This window comes from Ceratotherium simum, chromosome 2 (genome assembly GCF_057802395.1).
Source record: "Ceratotherium simum simum isolate JZ-2026a chromosome 2, ASM5780239v1, whole genome shotgun sequence".
Taxonomy (NCBI): domain Eukaryota; kingdom Metazoa; phylum Chordata; class Mammalia; order Perissodactyla; family Rhinocerotidae; genus Ceratotherium; species Ceratotherium simum.
The window spans coordinates 34,100,805-34,125,594 of NC_141901.1; the positions used below are offsets into that span (position 1 = coordinate 34,100,805).

General features: G+C 37.9%; 1 protein-coding gene across 2 annotated transcripts in view; it reads right to left on the bottom strand.

The window, feature by feature from the left end:
* ATF6 (activating transcription factor 6) overlaps positions 1 to 24,790 on the bottom strand; it is a 214,681-nt gene that overhangs the window by 112,057 nt on the left and 77,834 nt on the right. The window contains exons 11-14 of one of the 2 annotated variants that reach the window (XM_014783280.2): positions 21,035 to 21,148; positions 19,853 to 19,952; positions 6,692 to 6,759; positions 207 to 318 (exon numbers count right to left, since the gene is read on the bottom strand). In XM_014783280.2, the coding sequence (XP_014638766.2) occupies positions 207 to 318; positions 6,692 to 6,759; positions 19,853 to 19,952; positions 21,035 to 21,148 (394 nt within the window). Of the gene's footprint in view, positions 1 to 206; positions 322 to 6,691; positions 6,760 to 19,852; positions 19,953 to 21,034; positions 21,149 to 24,790 lie in introns of both variants that reach the window. The other variant, XM_004424822.3, reaches the window with a different exon arrangement.

Consider the following 24,790-nt stretch of genomic DNA (forward strand, 5'->3'; position numbering starts at 1 on the left):
TGACATCAATTTCATGTTCCTCTTCATAATGCTGAACAGCCCAAAGTCAAGCATGTATGAATTAATAGTGCCTAGATTGTTCCACTCATTTATTTTATATTGCTTCCTATCCTCACATCTTTTTATCTTCCACAGCATTCAGCACAATGCCTTGTACACAGTAGATACTCAAAAATATTTCCTTTATTCTTTCAAAAGGAACTTACCCTTCGAAATGACACAACATAAAATGTGTCTCCCCTTCTGCGGATGGCTTCAAAGAAGTCTTGATAACTTCTGGGTGAAGCATAATACACTTGTAGCTCACTCCCTGAGTTCCTGCTGAAGTTAAGAAAAAGGCAAAATGTTCGTAAACTAATAAATTTCATATCCTCTAAAAAATACTTCCCATTCTAAGGCTATGTCTGAATTATAAGAATCTCTCTCAATCAAAATATTAGTGGCATTTTGGCAATAATTTTTATACAGTCATGTGTTGCTTAATGAAGGGGATATGTTCTAAGAAATGTGTCATTAGGCAATTCTGTCATTGTGCAAACACCATAGAGTGTACTTACACAAACCTAAATGGGAAAGCCTACTACATACCTGGGCTATATGGTATAGCCTACTGGTCCTAGGCTACAAACCTGTACAGCATGCTACTGTACTGAATACTGTATGCAACTGTAACACAATGGTAAGTATTTGTGTATCTAGACATATCTAAACATAGAAGAGGTACAGTACAAATATGATATAAAAGATAAAAAATGGTACACTTGTATAGGGCACTTACCATGAATGGTGCTTGGAGGACTAGAAGTGCTCTGAGTGAGTCAGTGAGCGAGTGGTGAGTGAATGTGAAGACCTAGGTCATTACTGTGCACTACTGTAAATTTTACAAACACTGTACACTTAGGCTACACCCAATTTATAAAAAAATATTTTTCTTTCTTTAATAACAAATTAACCTTAGCTTACTGTAAATTTTTTACTCAAAAAACTTTTTAATTTTTTAAACTTTTTGACTCTTGTAATAACACATAGCTTAAAACACAAACACATTGTACAGCTGTACAAAAATATTTTCTTGGGGCCGGCCCGGTGGTGCAAGCGGTTAAGTGCGCGCACTCCGCTCCGGCGGCCCGGGGTTCACTGGTTCGGATCCTGGATGCACACCGACACACCGCTTGGCAAGCCATGTTGTGGCGGCGTCCCATATAAAGTGGAGGAAGATGGGCACGGATGTTAGCCCAGGGCCAATCTTCCTCAGCAAAAAGAGGAGGATTGGCAGATGTTAGCACAGGGCTGATCTTCCTCACACACACACACAAAAATATTTTCTTTATATCCTTATTCTATAAGCTTTTTTCTATTTTTAAAAGGTTTTTTTTTTTTTTTTTTTGCTTTTCATACATTAAGACACATTAGCCTAAGCCTATACAGGGTCAGGATCATCAATATCACTGTCTTCCATCTCCACATCTTGTCCCACTGGAAGGTCTTTAGGGGCAATAACACACATGGAGCTGTCACCTCCTATGATAACAATGCCTTCTTCTGGAATGTCCCCGAAGGACCAGCCTGAGGCTCTTCTTGAGAAGGTGTCACTCTTTTCAGAAATATGTCCACGGTGGTTTGCTTGGTTTCTTTTTTTCATCAGAGATTTGCTTGTAGGCAGATAATGCACCAGATGCCATTCATACACTCCTTGGTGACATCACCCAAAGCCCAAGCAAGGTTCTTGATGCAGTCATAGATGTTGTAATCCTTCCAGAATTTCATCAATGTCTTCTCAGTGTCTTCCTCAACTGTGACAATAGCCTTCTCAAGTACTAGGCCTTAAAAGCTGCTATAACTCCTTGACCGTTGGTAGGATCAAAGAGGTGGTATTTGGAGGTAGAGACACTGCTTTGATACTGGGATAAGATTACCAATAAAAGGAGGATGTCTGGGAGCATTATCAACAATAAGCAAAATCTTGAAAGGTATGTTACTCTCCAAACAGTATACTCCATTCTGCTGGCATGGCAATTCAGGAGGGCACCTTGGAAGAGAAGCTGGCTCATCCATGATTTCTTACTGCTCCTGTAGTATGTTGGCAGAATGTGCTTACTGATATGCTTGAAGGCCCTGGGGTTCTCACTGTGCCAGATCAGAAAGGGCTTCAATTTGTAGCCTGCAACATTGCCCCAAGCAAGACTGTTATCTTGTCCTCAAAAGCCTTGAAACATGGCATTGATTTGGCCTCCTTAGAGATGAAAGTCCTTTCAGGCAACCATTTCCAGAATAGGGAGGTTTCATCCATAATGAATATTTGCTCTGGCAAGTAGTTTTCCTCCACAATCAGTTTACCTAGAGTTTCTAAAAATTCTTCAGCTGCGTTCACATCAGCACTCGCAGACTCACCCCTCACTTTCACATAATGTAATGAACAACAATTCTTGAATCATTTAAACCACCCAGAGCTAGCAGTAAATTCAACATTGTGGCCAGGTCCAGCTTTTTCTTTCAACATTGCAAACAAACTTTTTGCTTTCTCCGTGATCATCATGATGCTGAAAGGGATACGCTTCTGCGTCTGGTCTTCAATCCAGGTCATCAGAAGTTTCTCTCTGTCTGATACAGGCCCTTCTCAAATTTTCTTTCTTTCTTTCTTTCTTTTTTTTTTTTTGGTGAGGAAGATTGGCCCTGAGTTAACACCTGTGGCCAATCTTCCTCTTTTTCACTTGAGAAAGATTGCCCCTGAGCTAACATCTGTGCCAATATTCCTCTATTTTGTACATGGGATGCGGCCACAGCATGACTTGATGAGTGGTGTGTAGGTCCACGCCCAGGATCTGAACCTGTGACCCCCGGGCCACTGAAGCGGAGCGTGTGAACTTACCCACTATGCCACCGGGCCAGCCCCCTTCTCAAATTTTTGTTAGTCTCATTGCCTTTAACAGCTTCTGTCACTTTGTTCTTGTTCTTCAAGACTGAGACGTGCCAGACAGGAAAGCAATAACCATCACTGATTTTCCACCTTTATAGTGCTTAATCACTTTTAATTTCATTTCCAGGTCAATCACTCAACATGATCTCTTACTGGCAACATTAGCAGTGAATTTTGTATGCTTAGGGGCCATGATGAACAAAACAATGAGATTAAATCAAGCACAAGAGAAAATGATGCAATCAAGAGATACGGTAAATATGAGATGTACGAGGCTGCTGCCGGTGTAACATGACATATTGTTTTACAGTAAACTTTTTTTATAAGTAGAAAGACTACACTCTAAAATAACAATAAAAAGTATAGTATAGTAAATACATAAACCAGTAACATAATCGCCTATTATCATTGTCAAGTATTATGCACTGTACATAACTGTATGTGCTATACTTTTATAGCACATACAGTTGGCACAGTAGGTTTGCTTACACCAGCATCACCACAAACACATGAGTAATGCATTGTGCTGCAACGTTACGACGGCGACAGTGTCACTAGGCAACAGGAATTTTTCAGCTCCATTATAGTCTTATGGGACCACAGTTGTATATGCAGTCCGTTGTTGACTGAAATGCCATTATGTGGCACATAACTGTAATAACATTTTGAAAAGCCCAAGGTAAGATCCAATTTGCTAAAGCTAAACTTCATTTCTGAATCAAGGCTCTAAAATGTACCAGTCAGTCAAGTGCATTGCAATACATGTCAAAATAATAAAAGTATCAGAAAATAGATTTCTGCATTGGTGTACATGATTTTAAAAAGTGGGGTAACAAAAATTAAGTCTGAGGGAAAGTTACCTTTCACCACTCTGTCCAGTCTGTCACGGTACACTTGCCTATGAGGCTGTGTGAAAGGTGGGAAGAGCTTAGGATTTGGAAACAAGTAGACCTGGCTTGGAATTCCTGTTCCACAACTCAAGTGGGTGTTACTGGGGAAATGAACCTTTGAGCAACCCCACTTTCCTGATCAGTAAAATGAAGATAATCGTATAAACCTTGCAGGATCGTTACTGGGGTCAGAGATGTTATACGTGTAAAGTACCAAGCACGGGTCCTGTTCCATAGGAGTCATTCAACAATTCCTAGCTATAGATATTAAAAGTACCATGTCAGTGCCTTGATAAAATTATAACTTAAATTATAATACCTCAAACCACATCATATCCCAAAAGATACACTCAAATGATATTAATATAGTTCTTAATAATATTTTCAGTCTTTTACTGTTTAGCACAATAAGCTAACACCCCAAAGTTAAAGAAGAGTTAAAGAAATAATGTTTCATTTTTCTCCAAAAAGAAAACTTATATGTTTTCTTTCTTATATGGTCGTCTTTTATGTTTTCAATCAAACTTTATTAACTTAAGAGGAAAGAAAGATTGACCTAAATGGAAATTATAAATGAGTTGTAAGAATTTCCTTTGAAATAATTCCATTTGCTCACTAGGCCATTTCTGACTATAATATTTTGAATATACAGTCAATTCTTATTATTCATGCTAGTTATGTTCTATAAAGTCAGTGTGAACACTGAATTAGCAAATACTGAACCATTCTCCTAAGGGAAATACAAGGTTAGGTTCTTGCGAACCCCTAGTTACAGCATTTTAGTCAACTGATGAATATACAACCTTGTTTTATGTGTTTCTGTTTAAAGACACTTTCTTTACTATATTGTTCATTCATTAACATTGAACTCATAGTCAACACCGCTATAAGTCACGCCTGAATGAAGCTTACCCAACGTGTATTTTCTCCATATGGCACAATAGTCTTCCTGTGCTTATGAACACTAGGCAGCACTTCAGTATTACACTTAGGGGCCATTTTCAACAGTGAAATCACCAACAAAAAAGCACAAAAATGTGAAAAATATGGCACTACACAGACCCTGAAAAGGACACTTGTTTTACAACATAAGAGCTGAAACAGGTAGGCAGAGGGTTGCCTTGTTAAACCTTACCTGGGAATGCCTACACATGTTTGCAAAGGATCGTGAAAGCACTTTGAGTATTGATTTTAGAGTTACAAATAAATTTTAGTTAAGTAGGCGGATACACAAACACAATACATGAATAATGAGGGCAGCTATAATTCATTTAAAATACTTTTTAAAGACTATTTTTTAGAGCAGTTTTAGATTCAAAACTTGAAAGGAAGGTACAGAGATTAAAAACATTTTTAACTAATGAAGAAATAATATGCCATCATAATGATACATCAGAAAATGGATATATTTTTAAATAAACAGATAGTGAATGAAATATTCTGGTTACAGAGAATTATTAATTACTATATAGATCTGAATGATCTGTTTCTACAGGCTAATAGAATATCTCAGGATTTTAAATATTCTTAATTGCTGATATTCTGCTTACTGCTATTTAATAGTAACTCTCAGTTAACAGGATAATGAACAGCTCTCAACTTACATTTTATATGTATTCTCAGTGCCTGGAACACTGGCACACAGTTGGTTCTCGGTAAACGTTAAATTAATATTAAATAAATTGTGAATGGTAAATCTGTGGTACAGCTACAGATAGAACCTGAGACTCTTAACTTTCACTTCAGTGATACTGTTGTCAATATCATCACATCACCATTACCATTTTTTGAACACTTAAGACGTGCAAGTACCATGCAAAGTGCTTTAAATATAGTCATGTGTTTCTTAACGACAGGGATACATTCTGAAAAATGTGTCGTTAGGCGATTTCGTCTTTTGATGTTCCGTGTACAAACATCATAGCATATACTTACACAAACCTAGATGGTATAGCCTACTACACACCTAGGCTATATGGCACTAACCTTACAGGACTACCGCTCTATATGTGGTCCACTGTTGAACAAAACGTCGTCATGCAGCGCATGACCGTATATTATCTAATTTAATCATTATATCAATTCTGTGCAGGCAGAATTCTGCAGATGAGGAAACTTTAAGTTAACCTGCTTGAATCCACAGAGCAAGTAAGTGGCACAGTTCTGATTTGAATTCTGCCCAAGGTGAAAGCTAGCATCTTAACCATGACACTATATTGCCTCCCATATTATTGTTCCTTTTAGTTAGATATGTCTTTGCTAACACATTTAAACCTCTAGGTACAGCACTCCTTTTGGAATCTTTTGAAATCTTTTGAAATCTTAAGTAGTATTGTGTAGTGAAAAATGCATTTTAAGTTAAATAGCTAGGATCTGAATTCTGATTCTGCCATTTATTGGTTCTATGACTCTAAAACTTAGGAAAAAATAAGTGACTTGCCCAGTTTTTCTATATATAAAATAGGGACCATGGTATCTACACTTCAAGCTATTATATAGATTTAAAGAAAAAACCCATGTAAAGCACTCAGCAGGATACCTTGGATAGAGCAGATATTCATAAAATAATATTCCCTTCCCCTTGGCTCACAAGATAGATGCAAATCAAGGACAGGAAAGCTATGTGTATTTAAAATTCACAGCAACATTATGACTGAACTGTATTCCAACTAAATCTGTATTTAAGGAACACAGATTGGGAGAGTTAACCCTCTGAAATTATCTGGGTTTACCGGGAGTGCTCAGAAGCAGTATATGTTATGTGGACTAACATAAAAATCACGGATAAGAACAAGTTTAAGACGGAAGGGAAGTATGCATTTCAACTTTACTAAAATACTAGGTATTTTAAATTCCTTGGCCAAGAGCTTCCACACTTTCTTACCTGATACTAGTAGTTTCTGTGTATTGAACAGCCATGAGCTGAGAATTTGAGCCCTGTTCTAGTGCACCCTGGGGGGAAAAAAAAGATTTAATGCCATATAACGAAATTATATGAAGATTTCCTATACTGACTCATTCTACATTTACATTTACTAAGCTCTCATTAAAGTATTCATATTTTTTTTCACAAATATTATGACATATTAAGTTCACGTAACTAAATATCAACATAGAAATTAGAACTCTTTTGGTCACATTCTGGGCTGGGAGATGTGTCTTACAGAGATTAAGACATCTAAGGCACTTATAAAGTTTAAAGAAAGCTTAGATCAAGTACCCTAAGTTTTATTACCAAGTCATACAAGTATTACTAAACACAGAGCAACTTATGTTTGTCTAAAATAATTATTTTCCCAATGAAAAGTTCCTAAAGCATAATAATGAAACTAGATCCTATTGTGTAAAAGATCTTCACGCCTAAATATACCTATGGACTAAGCTACCATTAAAGAGATCTCACCGATGACTCTTTTTAGCCAACAGTCCAATCTGGAACCATTAGTGGCTCCCATATGCTACTCTGGAAACCTGTCTTCCACGTAGCATCTGCTTTACCCTATGCCTTCTTATATTCCCTGGCAGTTTTGTAAGCTCATCTTCACAAGAGTTTTGTAAGGGTATCAGAGTTGAAGGGCACATTACCAACTACTGTGTTAAGAAGTGACCTTACTATTACCCTGCCAAACAGTAGCTTAAGCAATTGTTTAATCATCAGACTACTAGCATTTGTTCATTACTGTGTCCATCCATCCATCCTTCAGCAATCAAACCTTTATAGAGCAGCTACTACATGCACTGGGGCTACAAAATTTAATAGTTGACTTCTGCCCTCAAAAAGCTTGCAGTTTAACTGGGAAGACAGATATGTGGAAACAATGCAATGTGATAAATGCTAAAACAGAAGAATATACAAAGGGTTAAGGGAAAAAAGAAAAGGGAACAATTTGTTTGGTGGATGGAACCAATATGCAGGGATGAATATAGTGCTTCCAATTTCTGGCTCTGTAACAAGTCAAGGTCTTATTTTATGAAAATCTAATTAGGTCTTGCATATAGTGGATGTTCAATAAATGCTTGTTAAACAAAGTGAAAAGAGCACCAATAAAATAAAAAAAAAGAGAGAAACAAATACATTTAAATAATAAAATACTACACTTACTGACATGCTTATCAAGTAAGCAGTAAAAAAAGCAAAAATTAAATTACAGCCAGTTGATAAATATAAGATTTAAAATGAACAGATTAAATAGCTGGTGAATTTTAAATTATTTTGCTACTTTGGCATATATAAAATTAACATATAAGTCTGAAAGAAGCCAGACTTCTTTCCCTAGACTCAGAAATGAGTAGGTAGGCTTTAAGTAAGGCTGAGTTACAGATACATTAGGCAAATAGAGCTATTTACTTAAGATTTACATCAATTAACAAAGGAACCTCTGAAAAATTGGCCACGAGCTCTGGCATTTTTACCTATGTGGATTTAGCAAAGGATAATAATCAGTAAAAATGTGAGGTAGACATTTACATAGAAATGAGAGGGATGTTAAAATCTCCAAGTATGTTGTAGAATTTGGCTGTTTTTCCCTTTAGTTCTGTCACTTTTCTGTTTTATATATTTTGAAGCTTTGTTATTAGTGGCCTACACATTTAGAATTATGTCTTGATTAAACGCTCCTTTTATCATTATGAAATTTCCTTCTTGGTCTCTTATAATATACTATGTCTGGAAGCACACTATGTATGATTAATATAGCCACACCAGCTTTCCAATGCTTAATGTTTGCATAGTATACACACTTTTTTACCCCTATTTCCCATTTGTCTGCATCTTTATATTTAAAATGTTATTTCTTGTAAACAGCATATATTGCGTCTTCCATTTTAAAAAAATCTAGTTTCACAATCTCTCCTTTTTAATTGATGTGTTTAGCCCATTAAATTTAATTACTAATATGGTTGGGTGTGAGTCTACTATCTTGTTATATATTTTCTATTTATCTTATTTGTTCTTTGTTTATTCCTCTTTCCCTGACTTCCTTTGGTTGAAATGCATATTTTTTAGAATTTCATTTTTATTTCTTGCAGTGGCTTTTTGGCCACTAACTTCCTTGTGTTAGTTTTTAGTGGCGGCTCTAGAGATTATACTTTGATCTTTAGTCTACCTTCAAATATTACTTGAACAATATAAAAACTTTATAAGCGTATAATTCCACTTATCCCTCTCTCCCTTTGTGTTCTTATTACCTTATATTTTACTTCTATATAAGCTATAAACCCCACAACAAACTGTTATGAGTTTTGCTTTAAAAAGACAACAGTCTTTTAAAGACATTTAAAACACATACACACACACACACACACACACACACACGCAGGCACATGAAATAAAGATACTAAAAAAAGGGGGAGGCATTTATTTTTACCCAGATATTTACCCATTCTGGTACTCTTCCTTCCTGCTAATCTGGGTTTCTATGTGATTATCATTTCCCTTAGTCTAAAAAATTTCTTTTAGTATTTCTTACAGTGCAGATCTTGTGGCAACAAATAATCTCAGTTTTTGTCTGTCTAAAAATGTCTTTATTTTGCCTTCATTTTGAAAGATATTTTCATTAATTTGCCCCTTTACCTTTTCTAATAACTCACAGTCTAGGAAGAGGGTAGAATTATGAAATGGGACAAGCCAAATCAACGATATAATGCTTAGAGATGACAGAAATTTCAAAGAAATGTCAATTCGTCAAATTTACAGAGTATCTTATTAGACTATTGGGTCCTTTTAACATCTCAAAGGGATGACTGTGAGGAAAAAGAAAGTTGAAATGAGGAAAGAAGACAAAGCAGAGCAGCTACAGGCTCTCTACACTAAGAAAGAGAATCAGAGGAATTCTCTATATGCTTTGGTATTGACAACAGCATAAGCAGAATGATTCTTCTCCTTCCTCTGACTGACCAAGAACTTCTTTTACCCTTGATAAATACAGATTCACCCCTGTCATTCCTTTGTCTGTAATAGCTACGAGTCCCACATTTCTGACCACTATCGAAGCTCCCTATAGAAAGATACGCACCCAAGATAGCAGAGAAAGAGATAAGACTTTAAACTACAAATCTCCTCCAAATGTTAACAGGTTGTGAAATTAAAATAAAATTATTTTCCTTGCATTAAAACTCCTTCCTCCTAAATGAACAGAGTAAACTCTCTATTCATTTATCTAATGAACAGGAAAGAATAACATGAAAAATTATATCAAAAGATACAGCAAAAAAATTCATTTAGGCCAAGAACTTCAATCTAATTTTTCATAAAGCCCATTATACCAGCTGCGTGGAATTATCTACTGCCAATGATCTATTCCTGCCCTCTTCTTACTCTTCCCCTATACAACAAGGGATGGAAGGCTGAAAACTACAGTACTCAAACTTTTTTGCCACCAGGTTTCTGGATTTAATTTAGGTTCTGCCAATAAGATACACTGCCACCAGATTTGGAAAGCAGAAGGGAGACAGAGTCCATTTTCCCTCGGACCATGGTGGCAGCTGATGTGTAGACTTCGGCAGAAGTGGGTTTTTACAGTACTGGACATTGCATTCCAATGACAGTAAGCAGCTTTGAGACTCTGAGGTACCTGTGACATTGGTAATGATCGTCTACAGCCAAGAGAAGTACTAACAAACAATAAAGTTGCCATAATACATGAACAAAAGGTTTTGGAGAGGCCCACAGAGGCACACACGGGATAATCATGAAATCTCACAATGTCAGAGCTTGAGCTCATCTAGACTAACCCTCACTATTTTTCAGATGAAAACAGACCCATAATGGTTAAAAGCCCGTGTTTCTCAACATCCTTTTAGTGTACTTTTGAACATATCACATACTGCTTCCAATTATTCTCCAAATAATCAAATAGCTAAAGGTACTTCCATTAGCATATAAACATGTAAATCTGGTGAAATATATCCTATCCAAAAATAAAACCTCTTCCTTGATTTGTATAGCTATTCCATTTCTCTGTTCCCATTAAGAGGGATCATCCTGAAATAATTTCCTCCACTTCCTCATTTATTATTACTTCCTGAATCCACATCAATCAGGCTTTTGTCATCACCACTCCAATGAATGACTTTTGTCAAGGTCACTAACAAGTTCTAATAATCAAATCCAATGGGAATTTCTCAGTCCTCATCTTAATCAATCTCTCTTAGCCTTTGTAACAGTTAATCACAGCCCCTTCTTAAAAAACTTTCTTTGGGGGGCCAGCCCGGCGGTGCAAGCGGTTGGGTGTGCGTGGTCTGCTGTGGCGGCCCAGGGTTCGCCGGTTCAGATCCCAGGCACGCACCAACGCACCGCTTGTCAAGCCATGCTGTGGCGGCATCCCATATAAAGTAGAGGAAGATGGGCATGGATGTTAGCCCAGGGCCAGTCTTCCTCAGCAAAAAAAGAGGAGGATTGGCAGATGTTAGCTCAGGGCCGATTTTCCTCCCACACAAAAAAAACAACTTTCTTTGCTTGGGTTTTGGGACACTACTATCCTACATTTTCTCCTATCCTACTCAAGGCACTCTCCTAGCCACTGCTCTCCCTTCTCAAGTGCTGATTATCCTTTCTCTTTCAGCTCTAAGTTGGAGCTGGCCCAGGGCTCAGTTCCTCACCTCTTTTCTTTCCTTTTTACTTTCTCCCTAGGTGATATGATCTCAAATAAACTTCCAGTCTCAACCTCTCCTCTAAACTACATACCTGGATATCTGATTGTCCACTTTACTTCTCTACTTTAATGTCTAATAGTCATACCAAACTTTAACATCTCTAAAACTGCTGATTCCTGCCTCCAACTCCTCCTTGCCCAGTCTCGTCTCAGTAAATGGCATCACCATTCATCCAGTAGCTGAGGCATAGGAATGATCATTGACTCCTTTTTATTTTACACCAGCAATTTCTATTCAGTCTACTTTCAAATATATTTGGTCTTCAAGTACTTTCCTCCACCTTCACATCTGCCATGGTTCTATGGGCTGCAATGATCTCTCATCTAGATTACTGAAATGGCTTCTTAACTGGTCTCTTTACTTAGACTCATGTTCCCTGCCATTCTCTACTCTGTGTAGCAGTTAGAGTGATCTTTTAAAAACAGAAATTAGAGAGTGTCATGGCGGAGTGAGCTTTCCCGTGAACTCTTCTCCCGATAAGATACAACAAAAGGAACAGTCACAGACCAACAACCAAATCCCAGACAGTGAAAAGCAAGATCGGAAAGATCCACATTGCTGCACATCTGAGAGTGGAACGTGCTGGGCCCCCGGAGGAAATGGGGAGAGGTAAGGAGAACTCCTCTCCCTCCCCATCAGATCAGCGATCCTGTCCGTGCGGCTCCCAGAGAGGGGGGAGGGGCGGCCCTCTGCGGGGAAACCGTAGCTCTTCGGGCTCTCTCAACCAGTGGGAAACTCCCACACAGAGGACTCAGAAAAGCCACAGGGCTACCATCAACATCTGAGCACCCCAGAGAGCAGATAACGAGGGGGGAACGAGAAGCCCCACACACCAGGGACCCAGAGGGCAAAAGAGAGAGCCCCCTCCTCCCCGCAAACCAGACCCTGCAGCTCAGCCGACCAGACCAGACCAAGCGATCTGCAGGAGACCAGACCAAGCAATCTGACCCGCCCATAGCAGCGGAAAAACCAGGGCAGAGTGCAGGGGGCTTAGATTACACAGCCCTTTACCACCACACAGTGGTGGCGGGTGGAAATTGCAACCAGAGATTTCCAAGGTGAGGAAAAACAAAGACAACACAGGAACCACAATGCAAAGATACATGAAATCACCAGACCAGAAGGAAAATGACAAGCACCCAGAAACCAACCCTGAAGACACAGAAATCCATAACCTAAACAACAGAGATTTCAAAATAGCTATCATAAAAACACTCAACGAAATACGAGACAACACAGACAAACAATTCAATGACATTGGGAGTTTCTTCACAAAAGAGATTGAAATCATAAAGAAAAACCAATCAGTGCTGTTGGAGATGAAGAACACAGTGGAGGAGATAAAGGAGAACCTGGAATCTTTAAAGAACAGAGCTGACAATATGAGGAAAGAATTAGCATTTTAGAGGATAGGAATACAGATATGCTCCAGATGGAAGGGGAGAGAGAACTAAGACTAAAAAGAAATGAAGAAAGTCTCAGAGAAATATTTGACTCTATTAGGAAATGTAACATAAGAATTATAGGTATTCCTGAGGGAGAAGAGAGGGAAAGAGGAACAGAGAGCCTATTCAAGGAAATAATAGCTGAGAATTTCCCAAATCTGGGGAAGGAGCAGGTAATACCAGTAAGCAAAGCCAAGAGGTCACCTAAATATGTCAACAGGCAAAGGTCCTCTCCACGACACCTAGTGGTAAGGCTAGCCAGAGTCAATGACAAAGAAACAATATTAAGGGTAGCTAGACAAAAACAAAAAATAACGTACAAAGGAACTCCCATCAGGCTCTCAGCGGAGTTCTCAACAGAAACTTTACAGGCTAGGAGAGACTGGAATGATATATTCAAAATACTGAAAGACAAAAACTTTCAGCCAAGAATACTCTATCCAGCAAAAATATCCTTCAAATATGATGGAGAAATAGTAACTCTTCCAGATAAACAAAAGCTAAGGGAGTTCATGGCCATGAGACCCCCACTACAAGAAATACTCAAGAAGGCTCTCAGGCCTGAAAAAAAGAAGAGAAAGGGAATACAAAGCTTGGAGCAAGGAGAAAAATAGGTAGATAAACTCAGAAAAATAGTAGATCTTTACCGGAATAGGTTAGCAACCACTTAAATACTAAAATCAAAGATCAAAGGAAGGAATTCACCAAAAATAAATTTAACCTCATCACTGTAAACACACAGCCACAACAGAAGATAGAATAAGGTATAACAAGAATGAATTAGAAGGGGAAGAGGAAGGTGGTTGAATTGACTTAGGATAAGGAAATATGAGGCCATCAGATAATGGACTATCTCATACACAAGATTTCTTACACAAACCTCAAGGTAACCACTAAACAAATAATCAAAACAAAATCACATATGATACACAAAGAGAAAACTAGAAGAGTCATAAGACAGAACAACCAAACTGAATTGGCAGTCCAAAACAAATGGGACAAGAAACAAAGGAAACGCAAAAGAACCAGAAAATAAGTGACAAAACAGCAACATTAAGCCCTCATATATCAATAATTACCCTAAATGTAAATGGATTAAACTCTCCAATCAAAAGATACAGAGTGGCAGGATGGATTAAAAAGCAAGACCCAACAATATGCTGCCTCCAGGAAACACATCTCAGCACTAAAGACAAGCACAGGCTCAGAGTGAAAGGATGGAAGACAATACTCCAAGTTAATGGCAAACAAAAGAAAGCAGGTGTTGCCATACTCATATCAGACAAAGTAGACTTCAAGATAAAACAGGTTAAGAAAGACAAAGAAGGGAAATACATAATGATAAAAGGGACACTCCACCAAGAAGACATATCACTTATAAATACATATGAACCCAACATAGGAGCACCAATGTACATAAAGCAACTATTAACAAACCTAAAAGGAGACATTAACAACAACACAATAATAGTAGGGGATCTCAATACCCCACTTACGTCAATGGATAGATCATCCAGACAAAAAGTCAATAAAGAAATAGTAGACTTAAATGAAAAACTGGACGAGATGGACCTAGTAGACATATACACAGCACTCCAAACAAAAACAGGTGACTACACATTCTTCTCAAGCATGCATGGAACATTCTCAAGGCTAGACCATATGTTGGGAAACAAAGCAAGCCTCAATAAATTTAAGAAGACTGAAATCATAACAAGCATCTTTTCAGACCATAATGCTATGAAACTGGAAATGAACCATGAAAAAAAAACTGGGAAAGTGACAAAAACGTGGAGATTAAACAACATGCTACTGAACAACCAATGGATCATTGATAAAATTAAAGGAGAAATCAAAAACTATCTGGAAACAAATGAAAATGAAAATATGCCATACCAAACCATATGGGATGCAGCAAAAGCGGTCGGTCCTGAGAGGGAAACTCATAGCGATACAAGCCCACCTTAACAAACAAGAAAAAGCCCAAATAAGCAACCTTAAATTACACCTAACAGAACTAGAAAAAGAAGAACAAACAAAGCCCAAAGTCAGCAGAAGGAGAGAAATAATAAATATCAGAGCAGAAATAAATGAAATTGAGACCAAAAAAACAGTAGAAAGGATTAATGAAACAAAGAGTTGGTTCTTTGAGAAGATAAACAAATCAACAAAGCCTTAGCCAGGCTTACTAAGAAAAAAAGAGAAAAGGCTCAAGTAAATAAAATTAGAAATGAAAGAGGAGAAAGTACAACGGATACCACAGAAATACAGAGCATTATAAGAGAATACTATGAGAAATTATATGACAACAAACTGGACAATCTAGACGAAATGGATAAATTCTTAGACTCATACAACCTCCCAAAACTGAACCAAGAAGAAATGGATAATCTGAATAGACCAATCACAAGTAAAGAGATTGAAATAGTAATCAAAAACCTCCCCAAAAATAAAAGTCCAGGATCAGACGGCTTCTCTGATGAATTTTACCAAACATTCAAAGAAGATTTAATACCCATCCTTCTCAAACTATTCCAAAAAATAGAGGAAGATGGAACACTTCCTAAATCATTCTACGAGGCCAACATCACCCTGATACCAAAGCCAGACAAAGACAATACAAAGAAGGAAAATTACAGGCCAATATGGCTGATGAACATAGATGCAAAAATCCTCAACAAAATATTGGCAAACTGGATACAGCAATACATGAAAAAGATCATAGACCATGATCAAGTGGGATTTATAGCAGGGATGCAGGGATGGTTCAACATCCGCAAATCAATCAATGTGATACATCACATCAACAAAACAAAGAAGAAAAACCACATGGTCATCTCAATAGACACAGAGAAGGCATTTGACAAGATACAACATGGATTTATGATAAAAACTCTCAACAAAATGGGAATAGAAGGAAAGTACCTCAACATAATAAAGGCTATTTATGACAAACCCACAGCCAACATCATACTCAACGTGGAAAGACTGAAAGCCATTCCTCTGAGAACAGGAACGAGGCAGGGCTGCCCACTCTCACCACTCCTGTTCAACATAGTACTGGAGGTTTTGGCCAGAGCAATTAGGCAAGAAAAGGAATAAAAGGAATCCCAATAGGTAACGAAGAAGTGAAACTCTCACTATTTGCAGATGACATGATTTTATATATAGGAAACCCTAAATAATCCCTTGGAAAACTATTAGAAATAATCAACAACTACAGCAAAGTTGCAGGGTACAAAACCAATCTACAAAAATCAGTTGCATTTCTGTACGCTAATAATGAACTAACAGAAAGAGAGCTCAAAAAGATAACACCATTTACAAATGCATCAAAAAAGAATAAAATACCTAGGAGTAAATCTTACCAAGGAGGTGAATGACCTATACAATGAGAACTACAAGACATTATTGAAAGAAATCGATGATGACATAAAGAAATGCACGTGGATTGGAAGAAAAAACATAGTTAAAATGTCTATATTACCTAAAGCAATCTACAGATTCAATGCAATCCCAATCAGAATCCCAATGACATTCTTCACAGAAATAGAACAAAGAATACTAAAATTTATATGGGGCAACAAAAGACCCCGAATAGCTAAAGCAATCCTAAGAAAAAAGAACAAAGCAGGAGGCATCACAATCCCTGACTTCAAAACATACTACAAAGCAAGAGTAATCAAAACAGCATGGTACTGGTACAAAAACAGACACACAGACCAATGGAACAGAACTGAAAGCCCAGAAATAAAACCACACATATACGGACAGCTAATTTTCGACAAAGGTGCTAAGAACATACAATGGAGAAAGAAAAGTCTCTTCAATAAATGGTGTTGGGAAAACTGGACAGGCACATGCAAAAGAATGAAACTGGACCATCTGCTATTGCCATTCACAAAAATTAACTCAAAATGGATCAAAGGGGCCAGCCCGGTGGCGCAAGCGGTTAAGTGCGCATGTTCCGCTGCGGCGGCCTGGGGTTCGCCGGTTCGGATCCCGGGTGCGCACCGACGCACGGCTTGTTAGGCCATGCTGTGGCGGCGTCCCATATAAAAAAATAGAGGAAGATGGGCATGGATGTTAGCCCAGGGCCAGTCTTCCTCAGCAAAAAAGAGGAGGATTGGCATTGGATGTTAGCTCAGGGCTGGTCCTCCTCACACACACACACACACAAAAAAAAAATGGATCAAAGACCTGAAGGTGAGACCTGAAACTATCAAACTCATAGAAGAAAATATAGGCAACACACTATTTGACATTGGTCATAAAGGAATCTTTTCGGATGACATGCCTACTCAGACTAGGGAAACTAAAGAAAAAATAAACAAGTGGGACTTTATCAGATTAAAGAGCTTCTATAAGACAAACGAAACCAGAATCAAGATGAACAGAAAACCCACCAGCTGGGAGAGAATATTTGCAAAACGTACATCTGACAAGGGGTTGATCTCCATAATTAAAGAACTCACACAACTGAACAACACAAAAACAAACAACCCGATCAAAAAAGGGGCAGAGGAAATGAAAAGACACTTCTCCAAAGAAGATATACAGATGGCCAATAGGCACATGAAAAGATGTTCAACATCACTAATCATCAGGGAAATGCAAACCAAAACGACACTAAGATATCACCTCACGCCCGTTAGAATGGCTATAATCACCAAGACAAAAACAACAAATGTTGGAGAGGATGTGGAGAAACAGGAACCCTCATACACAGCTGGTGGGAATGCAAACTGGTGCAGCCTCTATGGAAAAAGGTATGGAGATTCCTCAAAGAATTAAAAATAGAGATGCCCTATGACCCAGCCATCCCACTACTGGGAAATCTATCCAACGGACCTGAAATCAACAATCCAAAGAGGCTTATGCACCCCTATGTTCATTGCAGCATTATTCACCATAGCCAAGAAGTGGAAGCAACCTAAGTGTCCCTCGACTGACGATTGGATTAAGAAAATGAGGTATATATATATATATATATATATATATATATATATATATATATATATATATACACAATGGAATACTACTCAGCCATAAAAAAAGACAAAATAGTCCCATTTGCAACAATGGGACATTATTGGGCCTGGGACATGGATGGGCCTGGAGGGTATTATGTTAAGTGAAGTAAGCCAGAAGGAGAAAGACAAACACTGTGTAATTTCACTCATATGTGGAATATAAACCAACACATGGACAGAGAAAACAGTATTGTGGTTACCAGGGGCAATGGGGGTGGGGGGTGGGCACAAGGGGTGAAGGGAGTCATATATATGGTGATGGACAAACAAAAATGTACAACCCAAAATTTCACAATGTTAAAAACTATTAAAACATCAATTAAAAAAAAAAAATAGAAATTGGATCAAGTCACTCCCCTGCTCAAACATCTCAATGCTGTCCTCTCACACCTAGGATGAAATCCAAAGTTCTCACCATAGACTGTGAAGTTTGATAGATTTAGCCTCTGCTGTCTCTGATGTCATCCTCTACTTCTCTCCTCTTTGTCACTACAGTCCAGCCTTACTCAACTTCTTGATGTTCCTCAAACATGCAAATTGTTCCCTCCTGAAGGTGTTTATATTTGCTATTCCCTTTGTCTGGTAGCTCTTTCACCAGATTTTCTCCTAGATCTTTACATTGTTTACTCCTTCATTTTCTGCCTACGGAAAAGCAATGTTCTCATCAAATCCTTTTCTTCTTCCTGAGCACACAGGAAGACTAGATTTTCCTAACCCACTGCAAAGGAGACCAGGAAAAGTGACAGAGTTTTAGCCAATTGAAAATTGGCTAAACTCTAGGCCTGATCCCTAATACATTTCACATTATCTGCCAAGCTCTCTCTTCCCTAACACCCAAAGCTAGAAGCAAAGACTTTCAAGTTATTGGGGCCACAAAGTGGAAAGAACCCAGATTCCTTAGTCACTGCTTGGAGGAAAGCCATCCTAGAGAGGCTACATCAGACTTTGCGTGGGTAAGAAACAAATTTTTATTCCATAAAGCCACTGAAAATTTGAGGCCAGTTGTTAAACAGCTAGCAATAATTACCTTGACAATACCTTACTCAGGTGGAATCTCTTTAGATAAGCCTTCTCTAACCACCCAATCTAAACTAGCCACTCACCTCTCAATTCAAACTCTAATATCCAACGCTTTTTCTTTAGAGAACTTATCTCTTATTTTGAGTATATTTATTTAGTCATTTATTATTTATCTCTCCCACTAGAATGTAGGTTCCATGAAGGCAGGAATTTTATCATACTCACTACTGTATACCCAAGGTCTGTAACTGAACCTGGCTCATTATTACTACCACAGGTAATGTTTGTTGGGAGCTTACAACGTGCCAGTTGCTAGTCTAAGTGCTTCAGAAGTAGTAAAACATATTTGATGAATGATGGAATGACTATAAACAGTGCTTTGTGGCAAACAACATTAAGATGGAAGCCCAATTAAACAGGTTCTAAGTAAGAGCTGTCCTTAACCTGTAGTGCTACAAGTCTAAGTTCAAAAATGCCCTCCATGGAGATCTGCCTTCACTTCCAAGCTATCCTATGTTTCAACGTCCTCTTTTTGAAAAGCTCTAAGAACAGAGGAGATAAATAGTATCATTTATTATACCATTTGTGGCAAAAACATTTGATACAGATGTCCATGCGTAGAAACCCCTGGCTTGAAAGCAAATATGAGGGAGAAAGCAGAAAACAGCCCCATGCCTGAGCAGGAAATACTAGTGCTATAAAACCTAATCTAGTGCCATAAAACCTGGGAGGAGGGCTTCAGTGGCAGTGACAGTTGCATCAGAAGCAGCAGGAGGCAGTGGGAAATGGCTAAAGTTCAAGTTTCCCAACTCTTCCAGGAAAGAGAGCAACTCAGCAAGGGGAAGCCTTCCAACAAATACGCCAAACATTGTTTGAAGACAAGCAGAAACAAACCTGAAGAATACGGGTTTTCTGTTGATTATTCGTCATTCTTCTCGACTTGGTCCTTTCCACTTCATGTCTATGAACCCACCCTCGAAGTTCATGATTTAACCTATAAAATAGCTTAATTAACATATTTCATAGAAATAAATGTCTCACCCCTTGGTTAAAAATGAATTTAATCATATTTATAGGTTCCAAAGAGCATTCCAAGTGCCTGATGACTCAACGTTGCTTTTTGATTTGAAAAAACTAAGACACTTAATGTTGTTTTTAATAAGACATGAATTTTTATATGGTAGCCTCCTCAATAATGAGCTCAAAATTCAAAGAAAACCATAGTTAAACACCTGCCAAATATAAATATTGGATGCAAAGGTTTTTCCACAAAAAAAGTATTTCCTGTTTCTGCTCTTGGGCTGTGTACACAGAAACAGTGGAGACGATGGAGAGCAATTCACAAGTCACAGGACTCCTAGCAACAAACAGATGCATTCAAGCCTTTGAAAATCATGCACTTTTGGGAGAAGGAAAAGAATGTACTCTACTGCTGGGGAAAAAAAAATTTCAATGCACTATAATCCAAATTTTCCAATTTTCCAACACTGGAAATAAAAAAAGCTTAGTTCAAATATAACTTCCCTTTATTCTGCTTCCTTTCTAGAGCAGTTTGTGAAGCAGTTGTGACTATGCTTATTTAACTATACTTGATTACTACTTATCACAAAAAAACTGAAGCAGTTTTTGAGGTTGAAAGATAGGATCCAAAATCAGAGGGAAAAATTCAAGGGAAAAATAGACAAGAAAAGGCATACTAAGGGGAAAGTGTCTCCAGAATCACATATCTTCAAAATATTACTTTCCTAATTTGAAGAAAAAGGTACCTTCTGGTGTAAATGTTATCATCCGCAAGTCTAACAATTACCCTGAATTTTTATATTAATATCATTCTGTAGTTTTCAAATAAGACATATTTAAGTACTCAACCCCAATACTATCACATTAAATAGACCCTTCATCACCTCTAGCAGGTTGGTGGGGAAAATGGACAACAATTGATATGCCTATGGTTATCCAATAAATAATTCAGAGATTCTCTTAGCCCCTTAGTTAATCTGAACGAATACTTTCTAGGTTCCAAAGCTAAACACAGGAACCCACTCAGATATATCTGCAACAATCTACAAGACTCACCTGAGAGATTCTGTGGTGTTAATCAGGGGTTGACAAGGAGGTGGAGGAATATAGAGTAGTGGTTCTTCAGTTAGCACCATGAGGGCTTTGTCATTTGAAACAGAATGATCATATCTGAAATAAACATGAACAAAATGTGTCTCCTTGCATCTTAAATCCTTAAGAAGTTTGCTATAAGAAAGTCATCACTAGTATTAATTTTCATGGAAATAAAAATATAGTAAATAGACATACTGCAAGATAAAAGTAAACGTAATAGAAAAGGAGGGAAGTATAGACCATACAGCACAAATGTCATTTTCTGATTTTCTACAGAGATTATCATAGTAATTCATATTTATCCAGCCACCATTTTTTGAGCAATTATTATGTACCAGAAACTAGGGATACAATGATAACACATGGTTCACGTCTTCAGTGAGCTCAAGGCATAAACAGTGCTGCTGGAACACAGGAGGCGACACAATAACGGGGAAAATTGGGGGAAAGACCCACTGATTGACAGGAAAAAAGACAGTATTATGTGACCAGGACTACAGTTTTATAGTCATTCACAATTCAGTGATAATAAAACCAAATAGTCTGCTTAAAATAGTATGTGTGGTTGGGAGAGGGGAGGCATAAAATACTTGACAGGAGAAAAGTGAGAGCATTGAAAAGCTAAATATAAATTTTAGCATCATGGAGGAATCTGAATCACTAATCAAACACCACAGTGACATTAACCAGTTATTCCATCAGCCTAAAAAAATATACTTTCCTAACCATCACACTGATCTATATCATACGGATTCATATCCAGAGTGTGACATAGGGAGCAAAACCTGAGTTGAAAATTAGAATTTGAGCTGGGGACGTTATTGCTATTATTCTCTTCAGGCTGCTATTTTAACCTTTCTCATTAAGAAATCTTAGATGTGTCTTGAATTTATTTATATACAATGCTTTGGATTTAGAAAACTAGACATACTAAAACCCAAAAAGGAAAAATACAAACACATAAAATTGGACATGGCTAGATTTACACTTTTCATTAATTCATTAAACAAATATTTACTGAATACCAACTGTGTGCCAGGTAATGTGCTAGGTGCTAGGAATCCAACAGGGAACAAGAGAAATAAAGTCTCTATCCTCAAACACCTTAATGGGGGACATGGGCCAAATGCAAGAAACAAAACACATAAAATAAATCCAAACTGTGGTTAGAGCTACAAAAGAAACAAATGGTTAAAACAGACAACTAATGTCAGTACCTACTTTAGATAAAATGGTCTGAAAAGGAGATGATATTTATGTCAAGGCCTAAAGGATGAGAAGCAGCCAGCCCTATAGGAACTTGGGGAAGAGTGTTCTAGATGGAGGCAGGTGGAAAAAAAGCAGGTTTAAGGAACCTAAAGACCACTCACCATCTGAAGAGTTGTGAGCAAGTGAGGGAGGCACAAGATAAGGTTGGAAAGAGAGAGACCAGATTATGATAAGGAATTACTAAAAGTAATGAGAAGCCACAAAAGGGGGCTAAATAGAAATGTGATAAATTTCAGTTTACATTTACACCTTACCATTGTACCAAAAATGGATTCAATGAAGGCAAAAGGGGAAGCTGGGAGACCAGTTAGGAAAGAGCTATAGTAATCCAGGCAAAAACTGAAGGCAGTATGGACTAAGGTGGTGGCAGTGGGCAAATTCAAGATAATTTTTGGAAAGAATATCAACAGCACTTATGGAAAGGGAGGAATCAGGATTTCTGGCTTAAGCAACAGAAATGAGGAAGACTGCTGTAGAGAAGTGCTTGGAGGTGGAACAGGGAGAAGGACATAGAGTTTCACTGTGTGTGTGTTAAGTCTGAAACGCTAAAATAGAGATGTCAAAGAAATTACTGGATATATGAGTGTGGAGACTTAGAAGAGAAGTCTGGATGGGAAACATAAATTTGAGAGTCATCAGGATATAGAGACATGGATTGTGTGCTCAATGATGGATGAGTCACCTAGGCACACAGAAAACTAAAAATTCACAGTTTCAAACCTTGAGATTTGGATAGAGGAGAAGCCAGCAAGGAAGACTGTGAAGCAGCAGCCTGTGAAAAAAGAGGAAACTAAAAAATATAGCAATACAAAAGAAGAATGTTGCAAGGAAGGAGTGATCCACACAGCCAAATGTTGAGGAAAGATCAAGTAAGATGAAGACAGAAGTTTCCATTGAATTTGGCAACACTGAAATCACTGCCATCCTTGACAAAAATAATTTTGGCACAGTGGAAAACTAACTTCAAGGTAGAAGTGATAGACTTCTACATATGCCACACACAAGGGAAAAGAAATGCCACACACTAGGGAAAAGAAGCAACAGCTGAGGATATGTAGATCATTCCACCCTACAACTTGCACCAGGAACATTCTTGAAGTCCTTTCTTCTGCCTGTTAGGGTTAAGTTATTCGGAACAAAACAGAGACGGTGGCACACAGGTAATAACTGCACGCACAAAAGGAGATCAGCCTAAAACGAAGTGTTGATGGAGAAGAACAAAAACTCTGCCTTGTACTTGGTAAATTCTGAATGCCTATGAAAAGAGGCTGTTTGCCACACTAAAAAAAGACAAGAATAAAGATCTGTCACATATGTGCTATTTTAAAAATCAGGTGTGCATACCTACAAAAATATAAACGCTGTAGTCCATCAGAAAAGTTCAAAACTGCTTTTGAATATACATTTCTGATTTATAATTTTATTTTCATGTGATAAACTCCAGTAATGATTTCTGCACATCTGTGCTGACTGGCTTTGTTCTATCAGCCAAAAATATTCTTCAGAAAAAAAAAAGTCCGATAGGAGAAATACGAGGAAAGGGTCTGGGTGGAGTTGAAGGGGAAAGAAAACAGAGAATCTAAGCCAACATCCAATCTGGAGACAATCAGATCCACACTAACCCTGAGATGGTCAGAGTTCTAGGCTGCTTGCAAAGCATTCTATACCAACAGGAAAAGCTTCAGCAAATAAATCACTAAAGTAAAGGACAGTGTTAAGGAGCCAGAGTTAATGAGAATTCCTGTGCCATGGGTGTCACACTGTGACCTCCCTTTGCTTTGCTAGTCAAAGACCTAGCTCCACTTGGCTCTAATAAAAATTCCAAATAACAAAGGGAAATGTTTATCAAAAAGTATACAGCTTTGGGGCTGGCCCCGTGGCTTAGCGGTTAAGTGCACGCGCTCCACTGCTGGCAGCCTGGGTTTGGATCCCGGGTGCGCACCCACACACCGCTTGTGCGGCCATGCTGAGGCAGTGTCCCACATACAGCAACTAGAAGGATGTGCAACTATGACATACAACTATCTACTGGGGCTTTGGGGAGACAAAAGGAAAAAAACCAGGAGGATTGGCAATAGATGTTAGCTGAGGGCCAGTCTTCCTCAGCAAAAAGAGGAGGATTGGCATTGATGTTAGTTCAGGGCTGATCTTCCTCACAAAAGAAAAAAGAAAAAAAGTATACAGCTTTGAACATGTCCACTATAACCTTCTTCTAGTTAACATAATATAGAAATTGTATTTTCATAAAATTCTAAGTCTTTTACTATTGACGAGCTCTATGGACACCTACTAAGACAGTATTAAATTGTAACAATGGAGGGAGATTCAGCAAAAATCACAATAAACAAGTATAAATGATTTTATCTAATGATTGCAAATAGGTTCGGCCATATCATTCCACCATATCATATCCATCACAGATGATACAGTAACAAATATTAGATACAT